The sequence below is a fragment of the Neomonachus schauinslandi genome, chromosome 6 (assembly GCF_002201575.2).
Source record: "Neomonachus schauinslandi chromosome 6, ASM220157v2, whole genome shotgun sequence".
NCBI lineage: Eukaryota > Metazoa > Chordata > Mammalia > Carnivora > Phocidae > Neomonachus > Neomonachus schauinslandi.
Window position 1 is genome coordinate 114,321,869 of NC_058408.1, and position 27,508 is coordinate 114,349,376.

The 27,508-nt window shown below is 45.4% G+C and overlaps 1 protein-coding gene across 1 annotated transcript in view; it reads left to right on the forward strand.

Moving 5' to 3' along the window:
- Positions 1–27,508, forward strand: part of WDFY4 (WDFY family member 4) — a 277,946-nt gene that overhangs the window by 109,113 nt on the left and 141,325 nt on the right. Inside the window, 8 exon segments of the mRNA XM_021699514.2 lie at positions 1,182–1,346; positions 4,049–4,252; positions 4,959–5,073; positions 6,305–6,459; positions 9,434–9,672; positions 11,776–11,897; positions 13,414–13,599; positions 15,109–15,245. Of these exon segments, the coding sequence (XP_021555189.2) occupies positions 1,182–1,346; positions 4,049–4,252; positions 4,959–5,073; positions 6,305–6,459; positions 9,434–9,672; positions 11,776–11,897; positions 13,414–13,599; positions 15,109–15,245 (1,323 nt within the window).

Sequence of the window (27,508 nt, forward strand, 5' to 3'; positions counted from 1 at the left end):
GACATGAAAAAATTTGAGTCAAGAGGTCTTTAAAAACTGCAATCACGTTAATTCTAGAAAACAAAACAAAACAAAAATGAAGATGCCAAATACCAAAATCTTAAAACTAGACAGAAAAAAAATCTGGAGAATATATCCAAAGTTGGTTCTTTAAATCAATCCACAAGTCCACAGCTCCTTAGGTAATGGGAGGGTTCGGGATAAAGAGAGCATGACCCTACAAATAAAGAATAAGAAGAGAGAAATAATCATATAGAAAATTAAATAAATTAAAAGAGACTATTTGTGAAAACTGAATAAAATATCTATTACATAAACAAGGTCAAAGAGACATTTAAGAGCCTAAACAGAGCAATAATGAAAAAAAAATTGGGACCCAAGAGTTTCATAGGAACAACTTAAACAATACAAGAATTATGGATTTAACATCTTCTTGAATAAAAAGAAAGGAGAACAGTTTTTTTTTTCAGTAAAGCTAGCATAATATTTATATCAAAACCTGACAAACATAACAAAAAGAAAACTGCAGCCCACTATCATTTATAAATATGCACTCAAAATCATAAATAAAATATTTACAAACAGAATAAGGACGTGCACTGAAAGAATAACAGAGTGACTCAGTGATCTCTTTGCAAAAATGCAAAAAATCTATTGATGCAATTCGTCATAGGTAAGTGGCTAAAAGAAAAAAGCATATCATCACCTAATTACATGCTAAAAGAGTATATAATAAAAATGAAATACATTCTTGTTTTTAAAAGGAGCAAAAAGTGTGATCTGTACTTTCTTAGCATAATACACACACACACATACACATTATAGCCAGATTGCCTGGGTTCAATTCCTGGCTTTGTCCCTTATCTGTCGGGTAACCTTTGGCAAGCTATATAACCTCTCTGCGCGCCTCTGTCTTCCCATCTGTGAAACAGGGGTAAATGTAGAGGGTGGTTGTGAGGGGAGAAGAGGAATGTGTGTGAAGCCCTTGTAACAATTCCTGCACATATTAAACCCTTCCCCAACTGATGACCAGTATCCTGGGCTAATCCATAGACTTAGGTGTCTGCAATTAGGTGTCTTGTTGACCGAAAGTCAGAAAGCTCTTGACTTCAAATCCTTTGGCTCCTCTGCAGCCCCCAGTCACGTTCCCATGCACGGCCTCTCAGGAAGTGTGCCTTCAGCCCTCAGGAGGCTCTGGAGATGACACCTGGGAACGGACTTTCCCGGCCAGCGTGCTGCAGTTCCTTGGCCTTGTGCACAGCACCTACCCCCAGGATCCTGCCTGGCGGGCCCCGGAGTTCCTCCAGACGTTGGCTGCAGTCACCTTCCCTCTGGGAACCCACAAGGTAGGACATGTCACTGCTCTGCCCACTGAGAGCAGGGGTGAGCATCATCATGCTTCAAGGGCAAAGGGTGAAATTCCACCCCAAATTTAAATGCATTTTAAGGCAACCTGGCTGAAACATTAAGTAAACAACTTGGGTAATTTTCCTTTTCTTGGCTGAGATGCAGCTTGCGGTCACTTTCATCTCTGAATGCAGTAATTTTTTGAGTTGTCAGGAATCTCAGTAATGAGAAATTTGGTGGCAGACCATGTCCAGTTCTATATGGAATACTCACACACTGCTAACATGCTAACATGAACCCACAAATTCCACCCCAGGAAGCCAGTGGCCCACGCACCAAACGGGAGACAGGGAACAGGAAGTGTCCTGTCTTTGGGTCTCACGCCCCTCATCCTGTTTGCAGGCCATGACTTGGGACTCCTTGTAGTCAGAGGGTTTGCTGAGGCCCAGCTTAGAGCCAGACAAGCTGAGGTTGGGAGGGCAGAGGGCCGACTGGGTCCTGAGGACATGGTGTGAGTGTGGGCCATGGGAAGAGAGGCCCAACAGGCCAAGGGAGCTCAGTGGGCTGGGAGCATGCGGCAGCTGAGAGGAGCAGGTAAGGACGGTGGGAAGGGCAGGTGCAGGAGAGGAAGGGCAGACATCCCCTCATCACCCCTACCATGGTGCAGTAGGAAGCTGAGACCCCAACAGGGAGGGTGAACCAGTGACGCGTGTCTGCAAATCCATAACTATAGCTAAAGGAACATGTTAGAAGGCACGCAATGCTAAGTGGAAGGTTTAGAAGCCGTGCCAAGCACAGTGTGTGGGCATGCAGTATTTGCTCCAGAATTCTTTGCTAAACAACAAAATGAATAGAACCAAGATGTTCATCCAGCTACTCTTTTCTAGAAGTGTGTTTATGGTGACAGCTGCCATCTACTGAACACCTACCGCAGTCCTGAGCCTGGTGCTTTACCTAACCCTAGTAGCACCCTAGGCAGGTGGTTTCTGTAAGGGGGAAAGTGAGATCCAGAGAGGCCAAGTGGGGCTGAGCAGTTTCTCCTGTGGTTAGTGAAGACCCATCTCACAAAATGTTTGAGAGAATGAAATAAGCCAGAATGTACGTGATTCATGAGTGACAGAGCCAAGATTGAAACCTCACTGTCTCACCCCAAGGCCTGCGTCCTTTCCATCAGTCAGTTTAAACTAAAATTAAATGGCCAAATAAAATTCAAGTAATTAGTTTTAATGAAAAAACTAAATATAAAGACTAGAAGATTTGCAAAAAGGTAAAATGGTTTGGTGGGTTAATATGAACTAAAGGAACATACTGGAAAAGTAGGCATTAAAAAAAAAAGATGCAGTAAAGAGCAAAGGAGGTCACTGTGGGCAGCACTGGAGGGGTGGTGGATGGGACAGAGTCCAGGTGCCCCCGGGCCCGTCAGGAAGGAAGGACAATCCTGCAGGCTGCCCCTCATCATCTCCCAAATGAGGGCCTCTGGAGGGGCCAGGACCCTGAAGTCTGTGGCCTGACATCCTTAGTCCAGATCACCACCTTAGCTCCTACACCCGCAGGCCAGGCTCTCCATCTGCTGAGCCGGGGTTCCAGCCGGCTGCCTGCCTGCAGCCCACACTCTGACCCAGGGCTCTTCCTCCTCACACTCAACAGTTCCTGCCTGGGGGCAGGCCTGGCTCAAAGTCACCTCCCCAGCGACCGCAGAGGAGCCAGACCCTGTCTTGGGACCCCTGGCCCCAGTTTCAAAGCGCTTCTCCCCACACCTCCTAGCCTTGTCCCGGCTCCGAGTCAGCTTCAACAGGACTTTGTTGCACAGAAACTGCGACAGGCCCTCCTCATGCAGAAGGCTGCTGGCCAAAAGGCTTCGATTTGCTGTAAATATAAATGGCATCTTTCCAGTCCAGGCCGTATGGAGCTAATTAATGCAGTCACCACCTCCCTAGGTGCCATTAAATTCATTTTATGGCTTAATTAAGAGCGGCCGCATTAATTTTATGAATGAGCAAAGGGAGGTGCCGACAGATGAATGTGCATGAAAAGTTCATGGGCCGGGAGTCAGGAGCTGCATGTCCTCGGGTGTGTCATTCGGTCTCCCAACAACCCCGTGTCCCCCCTGGAATCTGGGCTCACAGCCCCTACCTTATTGATCTCATCTTTATAAACATAAAAATGAGAAAGTGAAGGCCAAGGTGCTTCAGGGACTTGGATGCCTGGACTTGAGGAAGTCCTACTTGTCTTGCCGGACAGTCCTGTCTGTCAACATCAGCAGGGCCTGGCGGGCAGTAAAGATGAGGGCTCCACCAGGAGGTGGGGACAGGCTCTCTTGAACACAGCCCATGGGGCCAGGCATTGCCATGCTCACTGTTCCCTCACTGTGGCCTCACATGTCTTTGTGAGCCTTTTCATGGTTGTCATTTGACTGATCGTGAGCTCACACCCTGGGCTTCATCACTGACTATTGCAGGCCTCTCTTGCTCCATGCTCAGCTTCTTTCCATGGCTCCCACCTACCTCGTGTTCAGAGACCACAGCAGGCCCCCTGATGAGCAATGGGACTCTGGAAAAGCCACCTTCCTCCTCAGAGCCTCGAATTCCCTTACATGTTGGTGGGTTTGATAAGAACCCCATCTGTGCACACCTCAGAGGTGGACACGAGAGCGCCCTGAGGCAGGGCAGGCCACTCATGGGGGGGTTCTCTTGTCTTTGAGGAGCCCATGACTCAGCTTACCCAGAATGCCAGCAGCCCTGGGACTAAAGCCGAAGGCAACAGCATCACAGAGGGTCTACAGGCTCCTGTCCAGTCACATCCCACCCGGAAGCAGCTGAGGGAGTTCATGCAGCTACTCTTGAGGGAGTTCTTGCTGGTGGCCTCCAACCCCAAACAGTGGCTGCCTCTGGAAGTGCTCCTGGAGGTGAGTTGGAAAGGGTGTTTTGGGGCTGTGTGCTGTGGGAGCAGGTCTGGGAGGACATGGGCACCACCAGGGCAGGGAATGCCCAGGGAGACCCAGGATCTTTTTGGAGAGCTCACCTAGGCCTGCAGATGCCGGCCGGCTGGGGGTTGAGAACATCTCCTGAGAGTACAGTGATGTGGTAGGAATTTCAGACCCTTGCATGGCAGGGAGCTCACCAAGCAGCATGTGGATAGATGCATGAGGGCAGGGCTTAGCCAGGTCCCTAGAAGCAGAGCCTGAAGCAGGGATTTTGTGGAAGTGATCTGGGGGCTGTGCTCTCAGGAGAAGCAGAGAAAGGCAGCAGAGGGGGACAGGGGAAAAGCAAGTTAAGAAATGGTCTCCGCCATAGCCTGGTCCCAAGGGGAACACTTGGTGTGCTATCTGCCTGCCCAACTTGGCCCCACCTTGAGGTACTTGCCCAGTGGTCATTGCCTGTGGGTCCTCCACAACTTGCCTCCTCCACCCAGGAAGTGGGTGTCACCTCTCAAGTGAGGGAACTTCGTCAGCAGAGGGCAATGCCCTGGAGAAGGGGCAGTTGTGAGCTGCGGGCAGCCCACACTCCCAGCAGCTGTGGTATTAGCATACGGGCCACACAGGAAGGCTTGATGGGCACGAAGTGGACGTGATGGCTGTGTGGCCACTCTCTTCGTCCCTGGTGTGATTCCAGGCTTCTCCAGACAATGCCACCAGCCAACAGAAGCGAGACTTCCAGTCCGAGGTCCTGCTTTCCACCATGGAAATATTTCACACGCTAAGTGGAGGCAACGTGCCCATGCTTAGAGGTGAGTGGGGGTGACTTTCCTCCTTTATGACACAGAGCTTCCAGCAGCTGAGCAGGAAAAACAGCCCCTGGCTCATAGTGGTGCAGGGCCATGGAAGCCACCCTCCACCTGCACATCAGTCCTTCCATGAATCCTCCGTAAGAGCTCACCGACCCTGCTTAGAGGCTCCAGGGGAGGCATGTGTGCCCCTCTCCATGACAGCCCTGCCATCACTGGGCCACTCAGACACAGAGAGCCTCTGAGCTCAAATCCGTTCTCCTCTGGCTTCAGTAGGATCGGCCTCTTCCCTTGAGGGAAGTCAAGATGGCAGCTGGAATTTAACATTCTTCTGCTCAGCATCTTGTTCTCTGCACCCAAGACTGGCCACAGCAAGTGTTTTTTCAACAGACGAACCTGGATGAAGATGCTGCCATTGCCCCTAAGTAGTTGAGATTGAAGCTGCCTTCAGAATACTTAGGTCCAGGGAGCCTTACCTTCCCCACAGGATTACAATAAAGTCCTTTCTGTGGTTTCTGAGCCACAGAATCGTTAGTGACATGGCTCATCTTCCAGACTCTTCCTTGCCCCACAGTGTGGCAACCCTGAGTTTTGGTCTTTCTTGGGAAGCATCTGCAGGGCAGTAAGGTAGCGTGGTGAAAAGCATAGCTGGTAGTCCCAGTTCTGCTCTTGGCTCTGTCACTAGACAGCGGTGTGGCTCGGGGCAGGTGCCTGAAGCCGTGAGTAAGGATGGCAACTGTGGCTAACTCAGAGGGTTGTGGCAAGGATTAGCTGAGAGCATCACATCCCCCTCTGAGCACAGTGCCTGCTGTGGTGGTGAGCACAGACAGATCAATGTTACAGTGTCATCCTCTGCTCCCTGTAGCAACAGGGCCTTGGGTCACCATGACAGCCTTCCCAATTACCTTATGCCTTAAATTCTCCTCCATCCCCCTTCCAAATGCCTCCTTGGAAGAAATGCTGCCCCTGGTGTGCCTTCTCCCCACTTAGTTTATGTCACTGACAAAATTGTTCAAGACCAGTTTACTTTGAAAAAAGTGTATTCATTGGGCACCTACTGTGTATAAGAACCCATTTTCCAGCAGCAGAGCCTGCAGAAGGTTACATCGGGGTATACAGAGGTGAGTAAGTTGTGGTTGGTTACCGTTGAGGGGCTTGGAGACTGTTGTGGAGAGAAGGCTATTTGGACTCTGATGATTTCTCAGACGTGGTCTGTGCCCTCACCCACCCCCAGGCAGTAAAGAGCCTCAGCCAAATGCAGAAGCTGCTGCTCCTTCACTCGCAAACATCTCCCACTTCACCCAGAAGCTGGTGGAGAAACTGTACAGTGGGATGTTCTCGGCAGACCCCAGACACATTCTTCTCTTCATCACAGACCACATCGTGGTGGTAAGAACTCTGGGCTGGCCATGGGGGCGGGGGGAGGGTGGGCAGAAAACTCCTGTGGACCCACCAAGTGTCTGTATGATTCACTGTTGGCTGCTGTCTAGTTGGTCCAGTTGGAGCCGCTGTCCTTCCTGGAAATAGGTTCTGAGAGGGGTGGGAGGAAGGAAGAGGACCTGTATGGCCCAGGCGTTACCTGGCGGGTGTTGAGTGCACTTCAGGGCTCTTAGCTCAGGCTCCTTGAGATCCATCTCAGTGAGTGCGAGCAGCAACCCCCTGGGCTGGCAGCTGAGCTGTGTCCCCTCCTAGACTCTACACCCCCACTTTGGGTTTTTATTGTGATTGTTGGTTTAATCTTAGTTATTATTATTCGTTATCAACAAAGGGCCAAAAATCTCCTTATCTCCAAAAGGCCTATTTAATTTCATTCTTACTATGCACCTCCATGGGTCATATTTGGGCCTTCCTGAAATTTTCATGAGTATATTTTTTCCTAGTCCGATTATTCCTGCATGTGCTGTCCTTCTCTCCCCAGATCAATCTACATACACACCCACACAAGCAAATGCACGCCTATAGATACACCTTCAGATGTAAGTGTGTGTATACATGTGTGCACATTTTTTATTGTACATGTGTACACACACACACACAGAATCACACAATCTCAAAATTCTGGACGGGAACCCTTTACTTTGTCCTCATCTTCTATTGTAGACTTTTCCTGACAAGTGGCCATTCGTTCTTGCCTTGACCCTCCCTGTGTGAGGAGCTCATGCTGGTGTGAGGCGGTCCCAGCCAGTGGGGCATCTGTGATTGCTGGAAAGCTGAACTCTGCCTCCAGAAACTCCTGCCACTGGTTCTCGGCATGCCTTCTGCAGCAGAACCTGGGGTGGGGAGGGCACTCTCTTTCCTCTTCATAGAGAGGGTGACATCAGTGTCCCCAGAATACTTCTGTCTGTGGAGTCAGCCGCATACCCCAGGACTGGGCCTATCCTAGGGTGATAGTCTGGCTGACGCACAGTTCCGGGCAAGTCTGTAAAGAACGTATTCAGATGCTTCCTCAAGAATAACCCCAAGAATAACCCCAAGACAGGAGAAATATGCCTTGTTGGCTCCGAGGGGATTAAAATCAGATTCTCGGCAAGTTGTGCTGAGAAAGGAGAGTAGCCGCTGAGCTCCCATCTTAGTTCAGGCCATGATGACAGCACCATGGACTGCGTGGCTAAACAACAGACATTCTCACAGTTCTAGAGGCTGGGGAGTCCAAGGTCAATGTGCCCACAGATCTGGTGTCTGGGGAGGGCTCTCTTCCTGGTTTGCAGATGGCCATCTCCTCACTGCATCCTCATGCAGTGCAGAGAGAGAGGGAAACAAGCTCTTGTCTCTTCCCAGAAGGACACACTCATCCCACCATGAGGGCTCTGTCCTCATGACCTACTTACCTCCCAGAGACCCCGTCTCCAAGTGCCATCACAGTGAGAAGCTAGGGTTTCAACATATGTGTTTTGGGGGGACGCAAACATTCAGTCCATAGCAGCTCCCCAGTGGTCAAAGCAAACACTCAGAGCTAACATCAAAGAGTGGGTACCCCCTGGGGCTGATGTGCCTTCAGGGGGGCACTAGGCCAGACTCCGCTCTGCACATATCCTCCATCCTTCTCTCCTCCTCGCTGCCTTTGACTCTCTTAACTTCAGATTGACAGATGTGACCCATCTGAGGAGCAGGACAGGATGATGATTAAAAACATGAATCCCAATTTCCAGCAGATTTAAATAAAACTTAAATTCATAGGTATAAACACATTACCTGTACAATTCTAAGAGAGCAATCTCTAACTAACATGATCTTTCTGATAGAATGAAACATTTTGCACATAATCTTTGACTATGGATTCTTTAAAAAAATTTTAAATTTATTTTTATTGAGATATAATTGACATATAACATTGTATAAGTTTAAGGTACACCACAGTTGATACATTTATAGATTGTAACAGGATAACCATTTTGTAGTGTTCGCTAACACCTCTATCAAGTCACATAATTATCATTTCTTTTTTGTGGTGGGAACAATTAAGATCTAGTCTCTTAGCACCTTTAAAGTTTATAAGACAGTATTATTGTCTATAATCACTATGCTGTGCATTAGATCTCCAGGGCTTTTTTTTTTTTTTTTCAATCTGTTAGTTACAGTGAAGCAATGAAGCCAAATAGATGGATGGACCCATCAATGTTAAGGCTACGAATCAGGACCTTCTGCCTCCCCCCTCTAAGTTTCTCGTGTACTAAAATTTGTTGGCCTCCCATCTACTTTAGATGACATGGTGGTTAAGAGCATGACTCAAGTGTCTGGGGTGGGTTTGACCTTTGCCGGCCACTTAACCTCTCTGATCCTCAGCCTCCTTATCCCTTAAGTGGGATAGTCTTAGTGCTCATTTCATGATGTTTTGATGTTTAAATGCGGCAATTCATGTAAATTGATGCAAAAATGCTTAATAGGATAACTGGAATATTGTAAACACTCTACACATAACTACTATTAATAGTTAATAATGTATTAAAAAATTAGACACTATTAATAGCATGTTCTTATACACTGAGTGTTAACCACAACCATGTAACAAGCATTTCAGGAATTTCCCTTCTGTTTTTATAATATGATAGTGGTAAACTTTTAATTTCTTTTTTTTAATTTTATTTTTTAATTTTTAATTTTAATTTTTAAAAAAACTCTTTTCCACACAAGCGTTTGATAAATCCAGATGTTTGAATTTACTTTAGTGATCATTCACTTAAATAGAAGCTCAAAGGTAGAGGAAAGTAGTCCTATTTTAATTTTAGATCACATCACTTTTTGAAATATAGAACAGAATCTAAGATTGTGTCATTTTCATAGTTAACTGGGTCAGTATCTAAAACTTGCAAAGTGTTCACAAGCATATGTGTGTGTGTGTGTGTGTGTTTATTTTATGACACAGGTCATCGAGAATGCCTCTTCTCAAAGGGATACTGTCATCGGTGCTTTATATAGCAGTTTAAATAAAGTCATTCTTTACTGCCTGTCCAAGCCCCAGCAATCCCTCTCTGAGTGCCTCAGTCTTCTCAGCATCTTGGGCTTCCTACAGGAACACTGGGACATTATCTTTGCTACCTATAACTCCAACGTCAGCTTCCTCCTGTGTCTCATGCATTGCTTTTTGCTGCTCAGTGAGAGAAGGTAAGAGCTGCCTACTTGTTGTTTCCTTGCCTTCTGGTGGTCCATGCAGAAAAGCAAGCTTTAGAGGGACACTTGATTGGGGTCAATACAAATATATATATCACTTGTATATATATATATTGTATATAAAATATATATATATATATTTTGTTTATCTGGTTGTCCAAATTATGTGCAGTGTTTGACAATATAGTAGATTGTCCTCAGATCTGTCCATGTAACTGAGCCGCTAGAATCATCATGGAATAATAATTTACCCCATTTGCACAATTCTCAGGTTGTAAGATAGCTTATTGATTTCATTTTAGGGGCAGAAAACTCCAACACTGAACATATACATTGATTTTATGATGCAGCCCAATTTCAGAAATATTAAAATTTGATAAATGCAATCTTAGACTGGGAAAATATGTAATAAATTGTATCATGCAAGCCAGGCATAATTTTCTATATGCACACAATTTATAATATAAAATGATATCCATAAGCACACTTGTATAAGAAATACTAATAAAAAGAAACTGAATTAAGTTTTTTTTTTTTAAAGATTTTATTAATTTGTTAGAGAGAGAGAGCATGGCGGTGGGGGAGGAGCAGAGGTAGAGAGACAAGCAGACTCTGCACTGAACATGGAGGCCTACACAGGGCTTGATCCTACAACCCTGAGATCATGACCTGAACTGAAACCAAGAGTCAGACGCTTAACCGACTAAGCCACCCAGGCACCCCTGAATTAAGTTTATTTAAATTCTTTTCTTAAAGCCCAAATTTTGAAAATATGTTAGATTTCTCTGTATATATGCACTTTCTTTTTTTCTCTGTGAATATTCTATATCACCAGTGCCTTGGCATCATACTCCTTACAAGTGTTCTCTCTTATCCATAGAGCCATGTTGAGCATAGAAGAAAGGAAGGCTGTGTGATATTATACTTTGCTCTTGTCTTGTTGTTGTTGCTACTGTTGTTGTTTAACCCCAGTATAAATTATGTTTTATTACTTGAAAAAAATTCCAAAAATCCTGTCAAACTGACTATTGAATGTTACAAAACTCAACTTGATTTGTCTTAAAACTCTCTGGGAATCACTGGAAAACACTTCTAGCCCAGAGGAGGCCCTTGTCATTTTATTTGTTTGAAATAAAAGAATCCCTTTTTGGTGGGTTAAATTGGGAGGTTCTGCTCTCTTGCCTGTGTTTTAAGAAGTAAGCCTACCCATATTGGAAGCATAGGTAAGAGCAGAGGAATGCCAATTTATGTATATGCTTGGATTTCCACCTTCCTCAGATCCCTCTGTTTAGCTAAATGGCCTCCAAATCCAAAAGGACTTTATCCTTGAAATTTCAAGAATGACTAACATAATAAAACAAAATTTAAAAAAAGAATGGACATTCTCATATGATGGTATATTTTCATTCCCTTGTTTGTCATTTTTGGTTCAATCCACAAACACGTACTGAGTGTCTGTTCTGCTTGGTTGACTGAAGGGGCCCAGAGAAGAAGGCACGTGGATGTTAACATGATTAGGAGCCCTAGAGCACATGGTTCATGGAGAATACAGTATGTAAACCACTATGCCTCCACTTAGAACCAGCTACATGATGTGCAGGAAAAATGGAGATGTGGGGCCTTGTTCAAAAATTATTAAGATTTCAAGACAGTGACAGCAGAACCCAAGCATGGAACATTTCTGAGTGAACCCTGTGCAACTGCAGAGGTCACGGGCCCATGAAGCTGGCCTGGCCCCTTCCAGGTGGGATGAGATCAGTGCCAAACAAAGGCAGAGTTCAAAATTTGGGGAATCTACAAAAACAAATGACCAGTTCTGATGGTTGGGTAACCAAGAGAAGGTTCAGGGGACCTGCTGGGAGTATGGATTAGATTTAATAAGAATGGAATTTAAAAAAAGTAGTTTTTCCTATTTTTCCTATTGTTATTGTATAATATCTGTCACAGAAGTTGTCATGAGGTGTTTGCTTTAACTCAAATAGACAAGTTTTTCCAGCTGATATGTACTAAGTTTGGAGGATGATTATCTGTAATAAAGAACAATGGAAAGATCCCAAAGAAACTGGAGTTCATAGTGAAAAATCTCTTGTCTCCTAGTTATCCAGAAGGATTTGGATTGGAACCCAAGCCTAGAATGACTCCTTATCATCAAGTCTTTCTTTCTCCAAATGAAGAAGGGAGAGAAAAAGGAGAGGAAGACTTCCCAAGTTTGAGTGATGGTACATTATATTTTTGTTTATTTTTGGGAGAGTGGATAGGCAGTGGTAATTTCTGGGTTGCATTCTTCAACTGTGTGGGACTTGGTCAGACTAAGAGCTTGGCGGACTTACTATAAAATTCCAGAGGACTTCACCATAAGGCGATTTCACTTCTCAGGCGGTCTCTTTAATTTTCCTTCAGATCATTAGGGGAACTGCAATGTCATTTCACCTCATTCAAGCTGTTACCTAGCTCTCTCTCAACTTTCTTTAGAAAATGGGAATGGAGGGGCGCCTGGGTGGCTCAGTTGGTTAAGCGACTGCCTTCGGCTCAGGTCATGATCCTGGAGTCCCAGGATCGAGTCCCACATAGGGCTCCCTGCTCAGCAGGGGGTCTGCTTCCCCCTCTGCCCTCTTCCCTCTCGTGCTCTCTGTCTCTCATTCTCTCTCTCTCTCAAATAAATAAATAAAATCTTTAAAAAAAAAAAAAAGGGAATGGAGTTAATAAATTCCTTATTTCTATGAGATTTTTGGCTTGATGGAGTTTATTTTTGGATTTGCTAACATCAAATCAAGTTAAAGGGATTGGCAATTAAAAAAAAAAATAGCAGCCAGATCCACGTGTTTAGAAATTGCTCTCTTTTGATCACAGGAAGCTTCAACAGACTTTCTTCCACCACTTTGGTTTGCCAACTGTGCCACTTATCTTGTGATACAGATAGTAGGCACAAGGGCCTCTGTCTTCTGGTCATGTAGGTGCCCAAAGCCAGTGCTTAAAACTCTTGTGAGTTTAAAGTGTACTCTGACACAGTGTAATAAATTACAACATGAACATTCATATTTTGGGTTTGGCTAGTAAAGTGGACGGAACAATGTCCATCCTCCTAGAGTGAGAAAAATGGACTATAGAGGCTGGTACTAGAGGAGTGACTCAGTGATCCAAGATCCAAGGGCATTTAGGTATTTAGGGTACTATAATTACAGGGCATAGCAGGTAAAACTGGCCTGATAGGTTGGTCCATATCTGGGCAAATCCAGGGCACTGAGATTGTTGGGTGGTGGGAAGCATGATTCAGTGTCAGGAAAGAAGACTGCCTTGGGTCCTGGGTCCCTAAGCATAGTTTTGGGATTGGTGTCCTTTCTTTTGAGGAACCAACATAAAAGGTGGGTTAGAAGGAGCTATTGGAGGTGGTATTTAGTTATCTAGAGCTTACACAGGTATTTTTTCTGTTTGGTATCTAATGGATTTGGGGGGTAGGAGGAAGAGACCCCTTGTGTCCATCAATAATGTTTCCCAGCTCTGAACATCTGAGGCAGTCAGTACTTGGTGGTGGGCAGTTAGGGTTCGGCGAAAGGCCAGCTCACATGGAAGTTGGTAGCATTGTCTACATATTGACTGTTTTCTGGCTGGAGCTTGCAAAGCTTGAGTGATGTTCAAGAAAGATTCAATAAAAGCAGCCATGATACACCATCTCCTGGCCCTTGCTGGGAGAGGCACCAAGGCCATCCTGACTGTGTGATGTGCTCTCTCTGTTAGTCCAGCACAACATCCAAAAGATGGTACGGACCCTCTGGCAGCAGCTCATGGCACAGAGGCGGCAGGAGCTGGAGGACACCTTCAAGATTGATCTCTCTGTGAAACCTGGAGAGAGTGAAGTGAAGATTGAAGAGATTACCCCACTCTGGGAGGAGACGATGCTCAAGGCCTGGCAGCATTACTTAGGTCTCTGTCCACTTGGCTCCAGGGAACAGAACTGATGGGTCTCATAGATGCAGACTTTCCCAAAGTTTCACTCAGGGCCCAGAGCCTTTTCCAACCAGATTTTCTCTCTCATCCCTTTGGTGGGTGGGATTTACATCACTGAAACCTTGTGAATCTTTGCACACAAAGAATGAATGCTTGGGTGAAAGGAAAGCCAGAGATGCAAGCAGAGTCTAGTAATCTCTTAGAGAGAGTGGATGCCATGTCAGAGCTCTAGTTCTAGCCTAGAGTTTAGGGTTCTAGGTCCTGCCCTGATATTCACCTACCAGCTTTGAAACCTTGCACCAAGTCATGCAATGACCTGGAGCCCAGGTTCTTCATGTTCCAAGTGAAAGTTTTCATCCCTAAGATAGTAAGGATCCTTGAATTCTTTTAGTGACTCAACATTGCCCCCTTCATATTAGTTAATGCAGCCATAGGAATGTTGTTTTAATTTTTTAATTTTTTTAAGATTTTATTTTTAAGGAATCTCTACACCCAACATGGGCTCGAACTTACAACCCCGAGATCAAGAGTCGTACACTCTACCGACTGAGCCAGCCAGTCCACCCACCCGGAATTTTGTTTTGTTTTTGTATTTTTTAAAAATTTTATTATGTTATGTTAGTCACCATACAATCCATCATTGTTTTTTGATGTGGTGATCCACGATCCATTGTTTTCGTATAACACCCAGTGCTCCATGCAGTACATGCCCTCCTTAATACCCATCACCGGGCTAACCAATCCCCCTCCCGCCTCCCCTCTAAAACCCTTTTTGTTTTTGAAGTCCGGAATTTTGTTTTTGAAGTGGTCATTGCTCCTAAACTATGGCTCATGTACTTGTTTTAAGTCTTCCAGTATCACAAAATTCACAGTGATTCAACAGTTAGTTATTTCCATGTGTATCATCCCACATTGTCTGGCGATACAGAACTTTTATTTCATTGGCTTTCCAAACTAGCCCTGGAAAATATGTATGTATGTACATGTCTATGTGTAGACATGTGTAATTTGAAGTCAAAATGTCAGATTCCATTTCAGGGAAAAGTTTAATAAGATGGGACATCTATCTCCATACACATATAGTGAATAAAGTGGTGAGGTGGACCTCAACGCTTACAAATAGCTCTTTTTGGCCAACAATAACATATTGAAAATTCTCTATATTTGATGACCTATGTTTTAAACACATAATCTTATTTACTCTTCATAACACCAGAACGAGGTTAGATGCTATTATCCCCAATTTAGCTAATTTGTCCAGCGTCTCACTTGAGTCAGTAGAGCTAGGAGTCTAAGCTGGGTCTGGTGACCCCAAAACCCACCCTATATGTCTTAGTCAGAAAACAGCAGTGTATGCTTGTAGCCTGGGCTGTTTTCCTTATTCGGGTGGCTCACTGGGCTCTTTGAAAGCCAAGCCAGTTGTAGAAATCATGTGTGCTCTCCTCTCAACTTCACCTCTGACAGTTTTTACTTCCCTGTTCCTAGCATCCGAGAAGAAGTCGCTGACCAGTCGCTCGACTGTGGGACACCACAGCAAAGTGTCTTCATGGAGTGGCAGCTTGTCTTCAGCCATGAGGCTGATGCCCGGGCGGCAGGCCAAGGACCCTGAGTGCAAGACAGAGGTGAGCTCAGACCCCTTTCCTTAGAGAAGCATCAGGCATTTGTTCCAAACCCCACAAGTCATGTCTTCTCTCTCTGTTGTTTCTGGACATGATCCAATTCCATATTCTTCTGAGCATGGAAGGTTAGGCATGTGACTTCCCAGTTGAGACTGTATCTAGGGGAGCCAGGTTTTAGGCTAGCTTTAACTTGAAGTGAATATGGGCTCCCCTTGAACTCCAAGAGCAGGTGTTCCTTATGGCATTAAAACCCAAACCAGTCCTTGTTCCCACTCTCCTTTTGAGTCAGGTATGCTCAGAGAGCCCTAGCTTGCAGCTCAGCAGGAGATGTAGGTGTGGGCTCAGCAAAGAGGGACAGAAACATTGGCACCATTACCAGGAGATGTAGTGGTTGATCCTCTTAACTATGTGGGGCTGATTTTTTTTTTTTTTCAAATTCATTTCTTTAAAGCTGCATAGGAAACCATCCTAAAATTCAGTGGCACCAACAATGAGTTTTTCTGATCATGGATGCTGTCATAAGAAATTTGGAATACAACAGGGGTAGGGAGGTGCCTCTACTCCATGAGGTCTGGAGCCTTGGCTGGAACCATTGGAAGGCTCATTTACTCACACATCTGGTGGTTCCTGCTGATGTTAGTCTGAGACCTCAGCTGAGACTGTTAGCTGGAACACATGTACCTAGCTTCTCCATGTGTCCTGGCTTTCTGACAACCTGGTGGCTGGATTTCAAGGGCTAATTTCCAAAGAAGGGGGAAGGAGAGAGAAAGAGAGACAGACAGAGAGATACAGAGAGAGAGAGAGTCAGGCGGAAGCCACATTGCCTTCCATGAGCTAAGTTCACCTCTGCTGCATTTCTTTGGTCGAGACAGGCACAGAGTTCTGCCTAAGTTCAAGGAGAGGGAAATAGACTCTACCTTCTGGTAGGGAAGTGGTAAGGTTCTGCAAGAGCATGTAGAACTAGAAATACTGCTGAGGCTCTTTTTGGAGAACACAATCTGTCATATTCTAATGCTGGGGTCACTGACTTATTTTCAGAGGTAGTCTATGGTCATTGAATGGACATGACCTTAGGGTCAGAAGACCCTGGGCTATTTACTTAACTTCCCTGAGTCTTTATCTCCTTATCTACACAGTGGGATAGGAAACTCTGGGGAATTGTGGGAAGGGGCTCCCCAGGGAGGTGGGATAGATGGTTGATAGACGCATGACACAACTGGAGCTCTCGGCCCATGTAACTTTGGAAAATGAGGTTGACTCCAAATCCCACCTGCTCTGAATGTGGGCTCTGCTGTTCCCATGGCTCTGTTGTCCATTGTGGCCAGTGACTGATGGGAGGGTACTATCATCAGATACTGGGGAGGAGGGGAGTGAGGGCTGCCTGGGCAGGGGAAGGAGATTTTCCTCTTTCCAAGCTTCAGAAAGAAGAGGATTTAGGACATCTGGGGAAAGAGACCAAACATAGAAGGGAAGACAGAAAATGAACTTGACAGGGCTGTGTGGCCACCTGGTGTTCAGTACTGAGGGTAGGCTGTGTCCTCAGCATGTTGGCTTATGGAAAACCCTGCTCAGTAAGCTTGTTGACTGGCTGACCGAGTGAATGAACAACTCACTTAGATTCGTAGAAGGTGTATCACACAGTTATTATCAGCCCCATTATATAGATGTGGAAACTGAATCTTAAAAAAAAAAAAAAAAACAGCAACAGTCAAGGGCTTTGCAGCCAGGAAATGGCAGTGTGAAGAAAGGATCTCCTGTCTCCGTACTGCCCAACATGACCTTGGGCACTTCTGTGACCTCTCAGAGCCTCAATTCCTGATCTTACAACTGGGACTGTGTTCTGTTTATACTAGAACCTGTGGAAGTCCTTGGAAACTGCAAGGGCTTTAGAAATGGAAGACAGTTTCTGAAATTCCGTCTTACCTTATCAGTCCCTGCCAAAGGGAGGACCATCTCACAGGTGGTATGGCTGCGCCAAGCCCCAGAAGCTGGAGCATCCTCACCTGTGTCCAAGCACTTGCTCCTGACTAGCGGGGGTCCAGCCCCTCTTCCTCTGGCTTCACCCTGGAGCTTCCGTTCCTTGAGCAAGTCATCTCTGTCCCCAAGAGGTCAGTTCAGTCTGGCTGTGGAAGCTAGGGAAGCGAAAGCGGGGATGCTGGACATGGGCATGCTGGTCATGGGAACCTTTGTAGGCTATGGATGTGCCTCTTGCCAGTCCCCCACCCCCTCCGAGGTCACTGTCATTGGCATGGCTCAGTTGCCTCTGAGTGCTGGGGAGACTGGTTGAGAAATGGTTCATCTGAAAGAAGCTGGAATAGATTGCAGTGTTTGAGGCCCTGTAGGTCTACAAATGGCTTGTAATAGTTTGCTGTGGGCTCACACGGAGAGATCTGGAGGCAAGAATATTTTAAATTGGCTGTCTTTGGTGAAGGCAGGCTCTGAAGATACTGTCTTCCACATCAGTTGAGGTCTCCATTCATTCATTCATTCATTCATTCAACAAATATTTATTAAGTATTACTTTATATCCTGCTAAGAACTGAGGCTGCAGAGGAAAGAAAATCTGACATATTCTTTGCTTTCATGGAGACTGCATTTTAGGGGGTAAAGATAGACAATAAACAGATAAATAATTTGTAAATATGGAGGGTGTTAATTGCAATGAGGAAAAATGGAGCAGGGTAAGTGGGAGAGGGTAGCTGTTTACCTGAAGGTGGTCAGAAGCCCTCTCTGGAAAGGGGCGTGGGAGCAGAGAAATAAGGAAGAGACTCTCTGGAAAGAGTGGTCAGGCAAAGAGGGGACCATCAGACAAAGGTGCTGAGACCAGCATGTGCTGGGGTATTCTAAGGCAGCAAAGGACAGTGTGGCCGGACTGAAGTGGGGAGAGGGCAGCCCTGGGGGACATCTCCCTTAGCTGTCACCATCAGGAAGACCTGTGCCTTTCCAAAGCAACTCATGAACACCAGGACTTCTGTCACACTTAGATTTCTTGGCACAGTCATCTGGGCACTCAGAAGCTCAGAGAGATAACCGTGGCCCAGCTCTTGTAACTGCACACACCCAGAGCCATAAATTTCGGCAAAACACATGCACACGTGCACACACGTACATGCACACACCCCTCTCCCTGCTTCTGCCTTCCTGTTTGAACCTCGTCCATCTTCGATCTGATTTAGTCATCCTTCCTTCAGCTTATATTATCTTGTGGACTTTTAAAAGACAAATTCGTTTTGAAACAAAGCAGACTGTTTTAATTTTAAAAATGAACCGTCTTTGCTTTGGAGCATCCTATACCAGTAACTTGCTCTGGGCTGGGCACCATGCCTGGTACATAGGAGCCTCTTAAAGACCGTGCGCGGCACTGTATGGAGCGAGGGAATAAAATGCGTTCCCTCTTTTCACTGAGATGAAACTCAGCAGCCTTCACATCCTGCATCCATCACTCATCCTCGTGAGATGCCTTTGTTGCTAACAGAAGGCACAACTTCTCAGGTACATATGTAGACTGTGATGTCATAGGAGAAGAGCATCAACTATTTGCCCTGGGGTCTGTTTAATTATTTTTAAAAATTAATTTTGATTATTACAGCTGATTACACCTCAGTGAGCAATGTAATTGATATTTTCTAATGTATCCCAAGGAACATTTTGTACAACACGCTTTTTGTTGTTGAAGGTTAAAGACTCCGTTATTGGTTTTTGCCTAAATATGCCCACATCATTAGTCCCTCCAGTGAGAAGGTCGCCATCTGGAAAAAGCAGCATGGAGACATTATTCAGGCACAAGTGCATGAAATTGGTGTTTCTGCATCTTCTGTCTGTCTTCTGGAAAGAAGAGGCTTGTAATTAAAGGAGTTGGTTTTGGAGGAAACATTATTCATTTGGTGTTATTCCTTATCATGTCAGCGGCTGACAGCTCTGTAGCACTGATAAATTGTTCCTTGGAGTGAGACATAGAAACATAGAAAATGTTTTCCTCTTGGCAGGTTAGCTGAACTTTGGGGCAAGGCTGGTATGATGGATGTTATTTTTTCCTTTTCTTCTCCTGACCCCATCACAGTCCCCTCTGGGATCAGATGGCGGAGTCATGGCCTCTCCTGGGGTGAATGAAGGCTGTGGGGTCAGCCTGTCAGACAGAGCTTGGGACCTTGGGCTCCCTTAAGGCCATCAGACGCCAGTGATGCTGTCCCGGAACCTGCTTCCTGCTGTCCACCTTCAGCTTAGAGCAACCCATAGTGTGTGCCCCAGCCAGCCATTCCTCTTCCCAGTACTGTGTGCAACTTGCCGACTCAGTTCTAGACTTTCTTGTTTAACAGTAAGTTGAAAAAAACATCAACAACTCATGCTGGTTTCTTAGCTCTGACAGACACACCATGGCAGTGTATGTTGTTAACATTATGGGAAAGCAGGTGAGGGGTTGATGGAACCCTCCGGACTATCTTTGTAACTTTTCTGTAAATGAAGAATTATTCCAAAATATGTAGTAGGCAATCTTCCTTTTTTTCTTTTTCTTTTTTAGAGAAAGAGCATTAGCAAATGGAAAATAGGCAGACAGGACACGAAAGGCTGGGTGGGAAGGGGCCGTGAGGATGAGGGCATGTGAGTCCTGTGAGCAGGGGGATGATGGAGGTCACTGCAGGATGCAGGGAGGACGCCATGGCTCATGCTAGATGTGCCCGAAGTGAGGGCTTAAGTAGTGGGGGAGCGGTACGTTTCTGTTTGTAGGGGTAGGATTGGAGGTTAGAGCCCCCCAGAGAGGGGCCAGGCTGGTGGCTGTGGCATCATTTAGATGGGAGATAATGGAGGCTGCAGGGGCAGGGGTTGGAGCAGTGGAAATCAAAGAACACACAAGAAAATTCTGTTGAACCAAGGCTGGAATGAGCAAAAGAAGAGGGCTGCCATGGACAGAGGCCCTGGACTCTTTGTAATCAGGCAGTGAGGAGAAAGGCCACTGGGGTGTGGCAGGTGTGGGAGGTGTGGGATTCTCATGGTTCTGTTGGATCTGCAGAGCATGGGAGGAACAAGCCAGAGGAAGGGGGTTGAGAGTTTAGGCCCACTTCTAGCCCGTGAGAGGGTAGGAACCTCTCTGGGTGGGCGCAACTGCCTGACCTGTGTCTTGTTCAGCAAAGCGTGAGCTGGATTTTACCCCATTTTGCTCCTGGGATCAGTGGTACACGTGCGGACAGCTCTTCCACGCAGGGGCCAGGTGGACCCCATCTGAGAAGGGAGATGCACACTCCTGCCTCCAAGCAAAGCTGAGGGGCTTATAGAGGAGTAAGACCCTCTGGAGCAAGGCCAGGCCCAGTGTCCACATGTTTCTACAGTTTTTGGAGATAGCCGAGCAAGTTTCCGGTTGGTGTCTTCAAAGTGGAAATGGCCCAGATAGGGAAGCCAGGGCTGTACGAGAATTAATAGAAGGGATGAGAAATCACCACAGCCAGGGGTGACACTCTGCAGTTGCTAAAGTACCAAAGACAAGCTCTTTGCAGGAATTCTGTGCCTGGCCTGACAAGGACACAAAAGCGAAATGCGTTTGCTCCAGGTCCCTGGTCTCTAACGGCTGCTCTGTGGGTGAGCCCTCTGCCTACCAGGTACACTAGGGCCTCCTGTAAGACTGTCCATGCCCATGTGTGGGAACCGAGATCTCAGAGACGGGACACCTGTGTGGGCAGGGTGACCACGGACTTGCCATTGGCTCCCTCCCTGAATGTGTGCCCAGGCCCACTGTCCCAGCCCCAGACACAGAGCAGCCCTGCCCCTGGTGGAGGAAGAGATGCTGGCTGAGGCCAGCAACTGGGTGACAGCTGAATGAAGGGCAGACCTGGCCCGGGTCCCTGGTAAGGGAAATGACATTTTTGACCGTCCAACTCTGAGCACTTTACCCATTATCTCTTTTAAAAATCATTGTGGAAAATTTCAAACATATGCTGCAGTAGAGAAAATAGTAAGATGAATCCCCATGTATCTATCCATCACTTCAGGTCCACAATGTTCAACTCATGGCCAATCTTGTCTCATCTCTATCACTACCCACTTTTCCCCGCTACACGGAATAATTTTGAAGCAACATCCCAGACATCATATCATCTCATGCATAAATGTTTCTGTATACTTATTTTCTCTTTAAAGAAATCATGAAACCCAAATAAAAATTGCAGAAAGGGAAGCAAGTGTGCAGAATGGGAAGGCTTTAGCAGTCACTGGGGGAGTGATCAAGCAGTTCCTGGTCTTTCTTTCTGGCATGTTTGTATTTGTCTCCTGCTGCTGTGTGATTTTGGTCTTGCTGAGGCTGAAGGCACAATGAGCCTCAGAGAACTTGGTGCCCCTGTCTCTGGAAGGAGGGGAGGGACCGACGAGGACACAACGCTTTTGAGTTTGGTGCTTCGGCACTTCCGAGTTCAGGGCATGCACAGCACTTATGGAGGAAGCCTCAGCTGTCACTCACCCGGCGGAAAGGTTCATGGGGCAGGAGAGCCCCAGGGCTGAGAAGAGATTTTTGAAAATAGAAAGAAATGGGCTTTGACATGAAGGGAAGTCAGTGGTGGACTAGCAGGTAGCAGCTGAGGAAGTCAAAATGCAACTGTGAAAACATAAGTCAGCGTTCCCAGAGTCTGTCTACTGTAAGAGTTTCAGTCAAGAATCTGTAAGAAATTTTAAAAATCTGAAATTCAGAAGATTGTCATGGGGACTGTTTTACTTAAACTTGTTGTAAATTCAACATGATGTTTTGGGCAAGAGAGAAAGGATTTTCCCAGGAGATGAATGTGCCTTTAAGAGAGAGATGTGTGGAAGCAGGTGGCCTAAATTTGGGGGGGGAATTAAGACACATGAGGACTTCTAAAATTAGGCCAGAGGACCTAGAGGGGGTGCGATCCTGATAGTACGTTCTCACTGGCATGGCAGAAGGGCAAGGAGACAGCCTCTGTCAGCAAATCAAGAGAGGAGCTGGAGGGACAAAGCCACTGGAAATCATAGGAAAGAGAAGAGTGATTCAGAAAACCTAAAATCAAGCACTTGATGAGAAATCACAATGCTGTGTTGTTGGAAAACCCCATTGTGTTCAGTGGTGGGAGAAGTCTAGTGAGCAAGTAATTAAATGGGACTATGCGTGAGAGGAATAAAACCACTCGGACACAAATGAAAGTATAATTTAAAAAGAGACTTTGAAAAGTATAAATCCCTCTATGGATGTGAGCACAGTGACTAAGGCCATCTGCTAAATGGAATCTTGGTTTTTGTAATTGCCATGGGCAAGGCTGCCAGTGACTTACTTTCTCCTGATGCTTTTCCAGAGATAACTGACCCTAAAAATAGTGTTACTCTCCCCAGCCTGGCCTTTGAGCTCTTCGTGGTATGTCTGGACTGGAATTATTTCCAGAAAGGACTTCCGTTACTCTCTGGTTGTAGATGCATTAGGGAGCAAGAAAGGGAAAAATGATGAGGTCCACTATCTTATTTCTCAAACCCTGAAGTTTCCTTTTTCACTGATGCTGAAGTTACGTAGCATGAATCATGGCCCTGGTCTTGCAGGAAGTGGTGTTCCAATGCCACACCCGGAATGGACCTTCCCAGGGGAGCAAGGTATCCAGGTGATGGAGGTGGGAACACAGCATCGTAGGCTCATGGGAAGGCAGCCAGGCTGGGGCAACACCTGTGTGCATGTGTGTACGTGCGTGCATGAATTGCCCTAGAGGTTTTTTTTCAAGTGCTCTGGGCACCCAACCAGGGTGCTCTCTCTCATTTCCACCATCCCTTTGACATACTCGCACACGTGCACACATACACACACACACACACACCATTCTTCAAACAATTGATGTTAGAACCCACTCATCGCATCATCATCGAGAGGTGACCAGGAAGGAGTTGGTTGGAACAAGAAACTCCATATGAGAAGTGAATGTGGACGATAGGTCCCGACAGCAGAGGATTTGAAAGAGCAGCAACATCACCCACACAGCATTACTATCCAGAACAAGAGGGAAGGACAATCACGGGCTGATGGAGACAGTGGCTTTTCTTTTTCCATTTTAAGGAAATCTTAAATGTTACTAGTCTATCGAAAGTCCTTGTTATAGGAGTTTGAAAAATAGAAGTAAATGAACAAAGCAAACACTGATACCTTTAATGATGTTTCTTTACCAAGTGGATCATTTGTGAGACATCCTTATCTTCATAATAGAAGGATAATTAACATCACTAATTATCTAATTAAGTTCATTAAGCATCCACCAACAGTGCACCGTGAAGTTGACATTATGTTCTACTGTCAACAAATGCTTTTGATTTCTTAGGAAGTAATTAAAATGTAAATTAGCATGCAATTATATGCACAGGGGAAGTTTTGAATTAGATATTCATTTCAAAACTGCTTAGAGCAACATAGTTTTTGTTTTTTTCTTCAATAAAAGCAGACATTTTGCTATTAATGGTATATATTAAAGTTGCCATTCTGTTGTTCAGTGTTTGAATCATTGCCAGGTTAGAGTGCTTACATGACACAGAGTATTTAGTTGATAGGTTTGCTACTGTGCTTTGTGCTTTTGCTCTTATTTGATCATTTTATTTAATACATTGGTTTGTTTGTGTCTAAAAAATCACAACTGATTTTTTTTTTTTTCCTAAAAACTTTCTGTCACTTAAATCTCTAGCTGACTTTGCCCTTTAAAGGTGTTTTAGGTCAAGTATTTTAATTTATTCTTTCCGTCAGGTTAGATTCAGGGAATGTAATCAGTGGCTTGCTAAACGCAGGTCCCACACAGGCCCTTCCCTACGCAGGAAAGAAGGAAGCCGCACAGAGCAAACTTGTGGTCCAGCCATCCTTGATTGCAAGTTCACATTTCTGGGCTTTTTAGGGCGGCTCCTTGGTTTCTGATGAAATATTATAACTTCATTTATTATAATGAGATATTATAACTTTTGTGCTAAATACAGCAACCTCATCAGATTGGGACCCTTCCTGAAACATCACAGAGTCCCCAGACATTTGCTGGAAAAGAAAGTCCCAAGACAGAAGCCACCATGCCCAAATCCCCAAAGTTCTCATTTTTTAAACAATCCCAATTAAATCCTGGACTGCCCATGTTTTATTAAAGCTCATGGTTTATTGTCAGAGCTCAGTGGGTTGGATGCCCACCTCCCCCATCTTCTAGTATGAAGATATTGGGCCATTTGAGCATTGACCTGATGTTCTTTGTTTAGTGAGGAGGAAAAGTCTCTGCTGATGGTATTGAACATCCCCAGTCACTTTCTGGATGATGTTTCCATGGATGGATTTAGGTGTTGCCAGATCCAGGCCCCTCAGTTTTGTGTGAACGAGATTTCAAATAAATGTAGAGAGAATACGATGGCATAAGAGAGGCTGTCCCTTGTTCTCTTAAAAGGGTCGATGGCAGGGTTTGGCCATGAGTAGAACCTGCTGAACCACTAGCTGCTCATCATTGTGGGCGCAGACATCCCTATAGTCCAGGCAGAGAGAAGCTGGTCTCCTGGGACAGGTGGGGGACAGGGAGCATGGTACAGGGACTGGTGGGTGGACCTGAGATTGGCTGGACTATGACAAGCAGTGACATCATGCCAGAGGAAACCCACACAGGGCTCTCCATAGAGATTGGCAGTTTTGGGGGTGGGCCCTGACTTCTGTTCCAGCTAGCAAGCTGTGAGCTGTGGGGTGGTCTCTGCCTTCGTTCTCATTTGTCAGTCCAGAAGGGGCTTCCTTTTTCCCATTCATGTAAAGGATAGTGGCTATGTTAGTGGGGACCTTGGCCTGACCGAGGGATCCCATTGCTAAAATCAGATGATGCTGACCTTCTTCAAGTAGACAGCAAGCACCTACCTCAGCGAACAGATAGAATTTTCTCTACCAGAATTTTCCTCTCAACTGTTTATTCCTAAAACTTACCTTAAAATGTGATCTGCTATATCATGTCTTCTTAAGAATGCAAAGTCCACACAACAAATGAATAATTGATACCAACATGGCTTCATCCCATGGCTGGCTTGCAGTCCTGCCTCTTGCTAATCACACATTTCCTCATCTGTGACTGGCACGAAAGGGTGGCAGCGTCACCGTGCTCCACAAATGTACCATGACACCAAGGGCTCTCCCACCTGAGAGTGGTCCAAAGCCACCCCTGAGTGCTTTTCTGGTCATTCAGCCTCACAAGAAATGGGGCTAAAGTTGCTTTTGGCAGCAAGATGATAGCTTGAACCTTCTCCAAGAGAGCAGGCACTGAGGTTATGCAAGTTCCACAAATCAATGGAATATGCTCAACAGCAGGTCCTGACCACTGCCCTTTGAAAGGTGCATTGAATCTAAATTATGTTTGAAAAGTCTTTAGGGACATCTTTCTCCAAAGATGTCTATCCAAACAGAAACATCTAGTCTGAAAAAGTTAACTAGATCTTCTCACCTCCTTCTCCTTCTGCTATTTATTTTCTGATTTTCTTTCTTTCTCTTCTTTAGTATATTTTAAAGATTTTATTTATTTGAGAGAGTGAGCAAGTGAAGGGTGGGGCAGAGGGAGAAGCAGACTCCCCGCTGAGCAGGGAGCCCAATGCTGGGCTCAATCCTAGGACCCCAAGATCATGACCTGAGTCGAAGGCAGACACTTAACCAACTGAGCCACCCAGGGACCCCTCTTTTGTAGTATTTTTATTATAAAATCAGGCTATGTTCGTATGCCATTTATGATGGGTGTCATTGAGGATTTTTTCAAAGTAACTTGAGGTCCGAGTCTTCAGCCCAATACCCAATATTTTAATGTACATAAATATCTCATCCCATGCAATTCAACAACACATGAATTTATTGAATAGACATAGCATTCCTCACTAAAAATATAGAGATGAATAACCCATGAGCCCCATATTTAAAGAATCCTTGTGCTGTTTATTGATCTCCCTACTTAGATGGCATCTAAGAAGAATCACAGTAGACGGGTTTCTGAAAAAAAAAAAAATGTCTATAGGTCAAGATTTTGTAAATTGAAACAGATTTGAAATTAATTTAGGAATGTGGCAATTTAAAGGAATCCTAGGTTGAATCCTTTTGAAAACTGAATATAGTCCTTTACTTTATTTATTTATTTATTTTTTTAAAGATTTTATTTATTTATTTGAGAGAGAGGGAATGAGAGACAGAGAGCACGAGAGGGAAGAGGGCAGAGGGAGAAGCAGACCCCCTGCTGAGCAGGGAGCCCGATATGGGACTCGATCCCGGGACTCCAGGATCATGACCTGAGCCGAAGGCAGTCGCTTAACCAACTGAGCCACCCAGGCGCCCTATAGTCCTTTACTTTAAAGACAAATTATACCCAGGAATCTATTTTGAGGTTCGGATTTTTGTATATTAGATTTCCTCATGTGAGAGGCACCTGCATTCCAAAAACTAATGTGGTATTTGAGGGGAAGGTATCGTCATCCTAAGAAATGCTTTCAATTTTGAAAAATTATGACCTAAGGATGGGGGAAACACATTTTGTTTACTTCTCTAAATATGAGTTTTTAAAACTTAAATATACTCATCAATGCAAAAATGCTTTTGAGTTCATGAGACAGAAATGTCCCCAACTCTATAAATGAGAAACCAGCAGATGGTCGTGGAGAGGAGGAGCACAGGGCCCTCCCAAGGTGATGCTGCCATTCACAACCCCCCAGGGCCTGCTCCCAGCTTGGCCGCCAGGCGCCTGCCATGTGAGTTACAGCCGCCTTCTCGCCCTGGGACCCATCTATTATGAGAAACCATTTTGGTTAATTAAAAAAGTGTTTCGAAGTCTCAGAACAGGAAGTTCTGAAATTTTCTTTTCTTTGCTATTGCCGATGGAGGCTGGTGTCAACTCGGCTCCATGGCCTGGAATAAGAGGGAGGGTGGGGACAGCAGAAGGAAGCATGGCTGTCCAGTCCTGGGGGCCTGGGAGAAAGGTTCAGAGGTTCTCGGGTGCTGGTTGATCTACTAATTAGGGGTGACGAAGGGAGTAGCTGAGGTTGTTGAGTAAAACAAAAGTGCAATTGAATGAGCGTGTGTCTGATCAGTTCTTACAGATGGTCCCCAACTCATGGATTTCTGTTTTGGAGCTTCTGTATGGGCTGGGGTGCCAGGTGAGGTGTCTGCTCTTGGTTTCGGGAAAACAGAACTATAAGTGAAAGGGAATAGATGAGAAAATATTAGATAGTGTGACATAATCTGAAGGAAATAGATAATGTGCTAGAGACTGCCTTTTGATCACTGTGGGTTGGAAGCGATGGTGAAGTCGAGAGGAAAGAGG